General features: G+C 46.0%; 1 protein-coding gene across 1 annotated transcript in view; it reads left to right on the forward strand.

The window, feature by feature from the left end:
- LOC129695821 (cysteine dioxygenase type 1-like) overlaps positions 1 to 4,009 on the forward strand; it is a 30,945-nt gene extending 26,936 nt beyond the window's left edge. Inside the window, exon 5 of the mRNA XM_055633172.1 lies at positions 3,365 to 4,009. Coding sequence (XP_055489147.1) covers positions 3,365 to 3,394 — 30 coding nt within the window. The 3' untranslated portion in view covers positions 3,395 to 4,009. The remainder of the gene's footprint in view (positions 1 to 3,364) is intronic.
- The last annotated feature ends 6,434 nt before the right edge of the window (positions 4,010 to 10,443 follow it).

Raw genomic sequence — 10,443 nt, forward strand, 5'->3', positions numbered from 1 at the left:
ATTTCATGAAGAAATATATACATCAAACTATAATTTTAGACCCACTGGAATGCAATGAATATTAAGGCTCTCACAGAAATTAATATCATATTTATATAATAGTATTTTAAATGTAGAGCTACCATCGACAGAGGCACTTAGAGAAGATTGGGAACGAGAATTAATGATAAAAATCACAAAAGAAACACGGGAAAAGTATTTGATACATGTACACAAATGTTCGATTAATGTAAGATAACTTAATTCAATTAAAAATTTTACATAGATTATATTATTCAAAAACTAGACTGAATACATTTTATCCAAATACTTCTCCCATTTGTGATAAATGTGTATCTCAAAATGCCACTATAACACACTCTTTCGTTTCCTGCATAAAATTTCATAAATTCTGGAGCGATATCTTTGAAATATCCACAAAATTATTCAAGATAAAAATGGAGCCTAACACTGAAATGATTGTACTTGGAGTAACGGGAGACGGGAACAAACTGAACACATTTCAAAATTCATTTTTTAATTATGGGTTAATAATGGCAAAAAACATACTTAAATTTTGGAAAAATACACCCATACCAACGCTTAAAATGTGGATTATAAACATGTTGGACACAGCACATCTTGAAGAAATGCGATTCCTCCTAACAGATAAACCAGACCAATTCTTAACGAGTTGGTCTCCATTTATCGACTTCTTGGAAGCATACGGTGCAACAAAATCATTTCAAAACCAATTGTTTCAGGACTGGGTGAAAGATAGTCAAGAATATAAATACCCATCTCCTACTTTCTCCTCTCTCCTTTTTAAAAACATTTTTTCTTTTCTCTTTTTTTTCTCTCATTCACTCTTCCCTTTTGTTTTTCACACACCATCACACTTTTTTCTATTTTCTATTATCTATTCTCTCTTTCTCTCTTTTATTTTTTATTTTTTAAATGAAGCTGTACGTAAAATGTAACATGTCAATATATATTTGGCACCTTGGTGCAACATTACCGTACTTCTAATAATTATAAATAAATAAATACATTTTTTTTTTTTAAATCAGACGTTCCAGTTTTTATCCCATATCCCTTGATTCCATTAGCCCAATGAGCTTAATATAACTCTTGAAAACATTCAGTGAATTGGCCTCCACAGCCTTCTGTGGCAGAGAATTCCACAGATTCACAACTCTCTGGATGAAAAGATTTATCTGTATCTCAGTCCTAAATTATTCCTAAACTGGTAGAAAGTTTGTAGAACTTGGGTAGAAAGAATGGCCTACCCCTTATTCTGGAACTGGTTCTAGACCCCCCAACATCGGGAACACTTTTTCCTGCATCTAGCCTGTCTAATCCTTAAATAATTTTATGTTTCCATAAGATCCCTTCTCATCCTTCTAAATTCTAGCGAATACAAGCCCAGTCAACCCATTCTTTCATCATATGTCATTCCAGCCATCCTAGGAATTAACCTGGTGAACCTACGCTGCACTCCCTCAATAGCAACAATGTCCTTCCTCAAATTAGGAGACCCAAATACACACAATACTCCAGGTGCGGTCTCAACAGGACCCTGTACAACTGCAGTAGGCCCTCCTTGCTCCTAAACTCAAATCCTCTTGCAATGAAGGTCAACATGCCATTAGCTTTCTTCACTGTCTGCTGTACCTGCATGCTTACTTTCAGCAGCTGATGTACAAGCACACCCAGGTCTTGTTTCACTTCTCCTTTTCCTAATCTGACACCATTCAGATGATAATCTGCCTTCCTGTTCTTTCCATCAAAGTGGATAATCTCACATTTATCCACATTCTACTGCATCTGCCATGTATCTGGCCACTCATCCAACCTATCCAAGTCACCCTGCAGCGTCATAGCAACCTCATCGCAGCTAACACTGCCACCCAGCTTTGTGTCATCCACAAACTTGGAGATGTTGCATTTAATTCCCTTGTCTACTCTAAATCATTAAAATATATATTGTAAATAACTGGGGTCCCAGCACCAAGCTTTGTGCCATCCCACTAGTCACTGCCTGCCATTCTGAAAAAGGCCCATTAATTCCTGCTCTTTGCTTCCTGTCTGCCAACCAATTCTCTATCCATGTCAATACCCTACCCCCACTGCCATGTGCTTTAATTTTGCGCAATATATATTTATGTGTGTGCGTGCATGCGTGTGGTATTTTTACGTGCACAAAAGGCAAATATCTGAGCCTCCCGGTGAATTGTTCACTAATTGTTTGCTCGTGTCAATTTGAGTTGTCCCTGCAGTCAGCAGATCTGAATTCTTTCCTACTAAATCTATAGTATACTCTTTCTTCCACAGTGTCTATGAATAATCGGAAAATGCGCCAGGTGGGGGAGGGGGATGTAAAGTATATTTTTTCTGTGAAGAGTTTACAGTACTTCACATAAACCGGAGTTGTTTTAATATCTATTCACATATCTATTAGTATCTGGTTTGCTATCAGTGCTGTACTCTTCATACTATTCTATTGATTCTCTCTCTCTAAATAATTCTTCATTGAATGATTCCCAATAATTTTTTTTTCCACAAGTGATGCTCCTGAAAGATTTGGGACTGAGCCCACATTCCTGGTGAATTTATTTTAAAGGCTCTACATTTGCCACTTTAAATCACTGTGAATTTTCATTTATTGTGGTTCCTATGGTGTGTTAGTGTCTAGCCAAGCCTCTAAAATTTGGATTATTTAATAATCTGACCTGTGTGACCATTGCATTCCACCCCTCACCCACAACTTTCTTCCTCAAAGGACCTTGACACTGGATTTTAATGATTTCGTAGGAGACTGACTGGAAATTGGTTTGCATTACATGTCATGCTGGATTTGGGGCATGACTCAGCACTGACTCGCACTTGCCCCGCTGGATGTGAGAGCCAAATTAACTGGTCGTATTCACATATCCCAGCTGGAAAGGGCTTACATTTTTAAACATTATTGTTGAAGACTTGAAAAAACTCAATGGGATTAATTTAAAAGTAGGTTTCAAAATATAAAATAAGCTCCAAAACATAAATATAAAATATTAAAATAACTAAAGCACTAGTATTTCCTGGAGGGCCAATACCCCATTTAGATGAATATGGTTGTTATTTTGTGTGGTGTTATACCTGGAGATGAAATGGCTCCCATTTCTGAGGCTCGCTGCACTCTTGACTGGGCACAGAGCACATAGACATGGTGGTATATGATAATGGGGACAACTGAGGCAATTCATTTGTTTGTGTATGTGCAGAAGTTCAATGTATTGGAATCATGGCACTCGGGTCAACACAGTTCACAGTAGTGTAAATTAAAACTGTGTAAATTAGTGTAAGTTAATACTTTCGCTGCTTAATTTCCTTTTTGACGTAGGCAAATGCTGTTTCTGAAGAAAACAACTGATTCCTTGAATTGCAACATCACCTTGCTGGAATTTGAGATGCCAATTTAACGTTGATATGAAGCCAGAGATGCTTTCGTGCTTTGAGTGGAAGGATGGAAAACGCCATTTTGATGGAACTATTACAGATGGAGCAAAATTAAATAATTGCCAGACGAAAGATTTTTAGATGGTCTGATTAGGCAAATATGAATAATCTTAATAAAGGCAGTGTTGTGATTTCCCTTTGGAGTTTTAATTTCCTATCGATCGGCATGAATGATTCAATGTCTTCAACTGTAACAAATTATGTAATTTATCTGAAGATTATGTTCTTAATACTAAGTAAATATCAGTATTGACTATTGTTGTAATCTTAAATTTAAAAATAAATGCCATAATCATTGCTTAATATTTGGATACTTATTATAGGTACTGACAAGTTGTAATATGAATTTTGATTAACAAAATATATTTTCCTGCAACAAGACAAGGTGTAAATGTACTGATTTTATTACAGGTCTCTTGATGCTTCATTTAACAATTTCTAATGTGATTTAAAAAAAATGTCTGTACTTGTATATATGAAAAACTAGATTTTCTTTTAGATATTACAATAATAAACTGAATTTGTGAAATGCTTGTGTGCAAAGTATGTTCATTTTTACACAGTGGATAACTATTCTGTTCATGCAGTGTAATTTATGGGAAGAGTACCAGTTAAGAGTACCAGTGTTACTGGTTGTAACATTTCATCATAAGAAGTTAATGCTTCCACTCCAGTCTGGCGGATTCTAATATGGCTAATTTAGGAGCTGCAGTCATTGTAACAAGTAGGTGTTTGACTGAATGGGTAATTTAGTTTAGAGATACAGTGCGGAAACAGGCCCTTCCGCCCACCGAGTCTGCACCAACCAGTGATCCCTGCACATTAAAACTATACTACACACACTAGGAACAACTTACACTTCTACAAAGCCAATTAACCTACAAACCTATACGTCTTTGGAGTGTGAGAGGAAACCAAAGATATCGGAGAAAACCCACGTGGTCACTGGGAGAAGAATAAGTGGTGGGTTTCTTAAATGTGTGAGCAGAGAGACAGAGGGGTGTAAAATGAGGCGAGAAGCAATAGGTAGCAAGGTGAAAAGTATAAGTGGCAGGCAGCCAAATCCAGGGCAAAAATCAAAAAGGGCTTTTCAACATAATTGTATAAGGGGTAAGAGTGTTGTAAAAACAAGCCTGAAGGCTTTATGTCTCAATGCAAGGAGCATTCATAATAAGGTGGATGAGTTGAATGTGCAGATAGTTATTAATGAATATGATATAGTTGGGATCACGGAGACATGGCTCCAGGGTGACCAAGGCTGGGAGCTGAACATCCAGGGATATTCAATATTCAGGAGGGATAGACAGAAAGGAAAAGGAGGTGGGGTAGCGTTGCTGGTTAGAACTGAGATTAATGCAATAGAAAGGAAGGACATTAGCTTGGAGGATGTGGAATCGATATGGGTAGAGCTGCAAAACACTAAGGGGCAGAAAACGCTAGTGGGAGTTGTGTACAGGCCACTTAACAGGTAGTGGAGTTGGGGATGGCATCAAACAGGAAATTAGAAATGCGTGCAACAAAGGTAAAACAGTGATAATGGGTGACTTCAATCTACATGTAGATTGGGTGAATCAAATTTGCAGGGGTGCTGAGGAAGAGGATTTCTTGGCATGTATGCGGGATAGTTTTCTAAACTAACATGTAGAGGAACCAACGAGAGAGCAGGCTATTCTAGACTGGGCATTGAGTAATGAGGAAGGGTTAGTTAACAGTCTTGTTGTGCGTGGCCCCTTGGGCAAGAGTGACCATAATATGGTTGAGTTCTTCATTAGGATGGAGAGTGTCATAATTAATTCAGAAACAAGGGTTCTGAACTTAAAGAAAGGTAACTGAGGGTATGAGATGTGAATTGGCCAAGATAGACTGGCAATTGATTCTCAAAGGGTTGACGGTGGATAGGCAATGGAAGGCATTTAAAGACTGCATGGATGAACCACAAAAATTGTTCATCCCAGTTTGGCAAAAGAATAAATCAGGGAAGGTTGTGCATCTGTGGATAACAAGGGCAATCGGGGATAGCATCAAAACAATAGATGAAGCATACAAATTGTAAAATGACTTACTGCACACACAAGTCTTTTACTGTAACTATTTATTTAGGTAACTGTTTATCACTATGCTGTAGCTGTCCGTGGTCATCACTGGAGCTAGAGAGCGAGCTAGAGGTGGGGACACTACAATTATACTGGAGACAATGGGGAGTGGTTAGTAATACGGGAGGTCACTATGGTTAAGGGAACATGCACTGATCTACATCCTTCCTCTTGGAAACAAAAGCGTGGCAGGTACTATACAGAGTGACCACGGCTCATACGCTACGAACACCAACCGCACCGGCAACAGTACAATACTATGCGAGTTCCCCGTAGCGGACAGGCGGCCTGACCAGCCGGCCAGAGCGGGTGCGTAAACCGCCCTCCTCCTCATCGTCGGGAACAGAAGGGACGGCAGCCGGGGGATGGGCAGGGGAGGCGGGCGGAGGAGAATGCGGGGCTGCGGGTGGAGAAAGAGGCTTGGCAGGGGAGGGAGGTTTTGCGGGCGATGCTGGCTTGACAGGCGAGGCAGGGGAACGGGCGGACAGTTGTGAAGGTAGGGTGCGTGGCATGCGAGGTGTAGACGGGGCGTGAGGGGCAACGGGAGGTCGAGAAGAGATGGGGGGGTGAGAAGGATCCGCGGGAGGCGGAGCGGGCTCATTCACAAGGAGTAAGTGCTGGCGGGAGCGACGGTAGATAGCCCCCTCGTAGTCGACGAAGTAGGAGCGCGGAGAACCGGCGTCGCCGACTACGACGGCCAGGCGGTAGTGGCCAGTGGGGGATTGCATCCGGACAACCTGCCCCGGGAGCAGACGTGGAAGTAGCCGGGCAGATTTGTCGAAGGAGCGCTTCTGGGTGTCCTGTTTTTTGGCAATGCGCTCAGTGACAGTGGCAGGATTTTGTACTGAGGGCTTGAGGGACTGCTGGGAGACCGGCAGGGGAGGTCTGGTGGTGCGTGACATAAGGCGCTGGGCAGGGGAACCGAGCGCGGGGTCGCGGGAAATGTTACGGAGGTTGAGCAGGGCAAGGTGGAAATCGGCACGGAACAGGCGGCAGTGTTCAAGCAGCTCCTTGGCGCTACGTACGGCCCGCTCAGCAAGTCCGTTGCTTTGAGGAAACTCGGGGCTGCTGGTGATGTGGTGAAAGTTCCAACGGGCAGCAAAGGTCTTGAACTCGTCGCTGGAGAATTGGCTGCCGTTGTCGGACCGGAGGGTCACCGGGGAGCCGAAGGTGGAGAAGTGGCGGCGAAGTTTCCCGATGACGGCGGCAGAGGTGATGGAGGTCAGCTGGTCGACCTCGAACCAGCTAGAATAGGAGTCCACGAGGACCAGGAAGTGCTTTCCGCGCCACTCAAAGAGGTCGGTGGCAACGGCCATCCATGGGAGCTCTGGAGCCGGCGGCTGCAGGAGAGGCTGGCGCTGCTGATGGGGGTGCAGGGTGTTGCAAGCAGCGCAGGCGGAGACCCTGTCACGGATGTCCTGAGCCATGCCAGGCCAGTAGAATTGGCTTTGGGCATGGGATAGAGTAGCTTCCACCCCAGGGTGGCCGCTGTGAGCAGTCTGGAAATAATGATCCCGCAGTGCGGCAGGCACCACGACTTTGTGACCCTTTACCACCACGCCGGCGTGAAGCACCAGTTCGTCGCGAACGAGGAAATATGGTGCAGCGCCAGCAGGCAGTTCGGAGCGACGGTCAGGCCAACCACGGCGGATAACGTCCGCAAGTTGTTGCAGGGCAGGATCATCAGCAGTGTGTTGGACCAGGGACTGCATTTGCTGCGAAGGAACAATGTTGACGTTTAGTACCAGAAGGTCGGAGGATTCGTACGGGTGGCGGACAACGGAAGGCAGCGGAGCACGAGACAGGGTGTCAGCTACAAACATGTCTTTGCCCTTACGGTAGACGATCTGGAACGTGAAACGTTGGAGCTGCAGCATCATGCGCTGCAACCGGGAAGAAGCAACATGGATGGGTTTATTCAGGATTGTCACCAACGGCTGGTGGTCAGTCTCGATGGTGAAAGAGTTGCCGAGGATGTAGTCTTTAAACTTGGAGCAAGCGAAGACCACGGCAAGCAGCTCTTTTTCAATCTGGGCATAACGTTGCTCGGCAGGGGTCATGGTGCGAGAAGCGTAGGAGACGGGCAGCTGAAGGTTGTCATAAAGCTGCAGACAAGCGGCACGGAGACCAAACTTGGAGGCATCGCAAGTGAGGATAATGGGTCGGTGCAGGTCGAAAAATTTCAAAGTCGGGGTAGCGGCAAGCTTCAACTTCAGAGTCACGAAAGCCGACTGGTGGTGCGGGAGCCAGACCCACGCGGAGTCCTTTTTGATTAGTTCCCGCAGGGGGGCACTCAGTTCACTGAGGTCGGGTATGAACTTACCCAGGTAATTGACCATGCCCAGGAAGCGCTGCAGGCCAGGGACGTCGGTAGGAGCGGGCATGTCAGTGACCGCTGACGTTTTCTGGGGGTCGGGCTTGAGACCCCCTGCCGTGAAGACATGGCCAACGTAAGTGACTTCTGGGACCCGGAATCGGCATTTCTTCGGGTTCAGCTTGAGGTTTATCACCCGCGCCCTGTCCAGGACTTTGCGGAGGTTCAGGTCGTGCTCAGCGACGTCCCTCCCGTACACCAGAATGTCATCCACGATGATGGCGCACGGTAAGCCGGCAAACAGTTGCTCCATGGTGCGCTGGAAAACCTCGCTGGCAGAGTTGATTCCAAACGGCATGCGGAGGAAACGGAACCGGCCGAAGGGAGTGCTGAAAGTGGTGAGGAATGAGGAGCGTTCGTCCAGAGGGATTTGCCAGAAGGAGCTCTTGGCGTCTAGGACTGAGAAGACAGTAGCAGGGCCGACCTGTGCAGCAACGTCCTCTACCGTCCGCATGGGGTAGTGGGGGCGCTTGATGGCAAGGTTGAGGTCCTTGGGGTTGATGCAGATCCGGATCTCGCTTTTGTCCTTCTTGGCTGCGACGACCATGGTGGAGACCCACCTGGTGGGAGCGCTCACCTCCTTGAGGATGCCCATGGTCACCATATCGCGCAGAGTAGACTCCACGCGGCCCTTCATGGCAAAGGAGACGCGGTGTGCCGGCCGAATCACCGGGTCGACGCTCGGGTCGACAACAATCTTATAGTCGCAGGGCAGCTTGCCCAGAACGTCATCAAAACGGTCGGGGTATTCAATAAGTGGGTCCATGGGAGCCTGCACTAGGTGAATGCTGTGGTGGAATGAGACTAGCCCCAAGTCCTGACACGCACGGGCACCCAGCAGGGTGACGTTGTCAGAGTCCAGAAGGTGGAAAGTGAGGGGCCGAGAGGTCTCTAGAGTTGCCTTACCCACGGGAACCAGGACGCCCCCCCCCGTAGGCATGGAGGCAGGTGTCGCCAGGAAGAACTTTCTCACCAGATCTGATCTGCTTGAAAAGGCTTATTGACATAACATTGGCGAAAGCGCCAGTATCGACCTTGGCTGAAAAGGAATGGCCATTCACAGTAACATGCACAGAGGGATCCGTAATCAGAGCAGGTGTACCCAAGAGTGAAAAAATAGTTGGATCTTCACGAGAGGGGAGTGCATCAGAGTCTGGGAGCTCCTCCAGCTCGTACTGAGGAAGCAGAGCGCTATCAGGGAGTGCAATGTTGTTTAGTTCGGCGAGGTTGTTTAGACTCCTTCTTGGAGCAGGGACTGGCTTCCCACGGGAACGGCAGGCGGCAGAAAAGTGGCCGAGTTTGCCACAGGAAAGACAGGTCTTGCCCTGTGCGGGGCAAATGTTTGAGGGATGAGCCGTAAAAAAACAGTTAGGGCAGCGTCGCGGGACAGTCGAGGTGGCGACCTTCATGGGGAGAGCCGCGGGGTTGCGTCGCGTAGTCAGGCGACCGGCTTGACCGGTGAAGTTAATGTCCTGGGGAGCCTGTCTGGACACGGAACCAACGGCTTCGGACATGCGGGCAGAATACATAGCATCCCGCAGTGTCAGATCGGGTTTCACTAAGAGCTGCTCATGCAGTCTATCGTTGCGGAGACCATTGACCAGGACGTCCCTAATTAATTCGTCAGGGGTGATTGTGTCAAGGCGGCAGCGCTGAGCCAGGTGATGCAAGGCGGCAATGTAAGTGTCGACAGGCTCGCCTGGCAGCTGCTGCCTCTGGAAGAATTTGAAGCGTTCGATGATGTTGTTGCCACAGCAGGAGTGGCATCAGGATGGGCGATAGCAATGTAATGCTCGTAATCGCGCTGGAACACGGTCCAGCGATGGACAATGTCCGTGTCGAACACCAACGTGTCTGGTCGACGACAGTGGTGGGACATGATAAAAAGAACGGAGGGAAGTACTGGGAGAAAGAAATAATAAAATAAAAACCGATGAACAGGAGATGCAAGTCTACCGCTCTGACACCATGTAAAATGACTTACTGCACACACAAGTCTTTTACTGTAACTATTTATTTAGGTAACTGTTTATCACTATGCTGTAGCTGTCCGTGGTCATCACTGGAGCTAGAGAGCGAGCTAGAGGTGGGGACACTACAATTATACTGGAGACAATGGGGAGTGGTTAGTAATACGGGAGGTCACTATGGTTAAAGGAACATGCACTGATCTACACAAATTAGCCAGAAAAAGCAGCCTACCAGAGGACTGGGAGAAATTCAGTCCAGTAGAGGAGGACAAGGGGATAAATTAGGAAAGGGAATATAGATTATGAAAGAAAACTGGCAATAAATATTAAAACTGACTGCAAAAGTTTTTATAGATATGTGAAGAGAAAAAGATTAGTTAAAAACAAATGTAGGTCCCTTGCAGTCAGAAACGGATGAATTGATCATAGGGAACAAGACCAATTGAATAACTACTTTGGTTCTGTCTTCACTAAGGAAGACATAAATAATCTGCTGGAAATAGCAGGGGACCGGGGGTCAAATGAG

This window comes from Leucoraja erinacea, chromosome 3 (genome assembly GCF_028641065.1).
Source record: "Leucoraja erinacea ecotype New England chromosome 3, Leri_hhj_1, whole genome shotgun sequence".
Classification (NCBI taxonomy): domain Eukaryota; kingdom Metazoa; phylum Chordata; class Chondrichthyes; order Rajiformes; family Rajidae; genus Leucoraja; species Leucoraja erinaceus.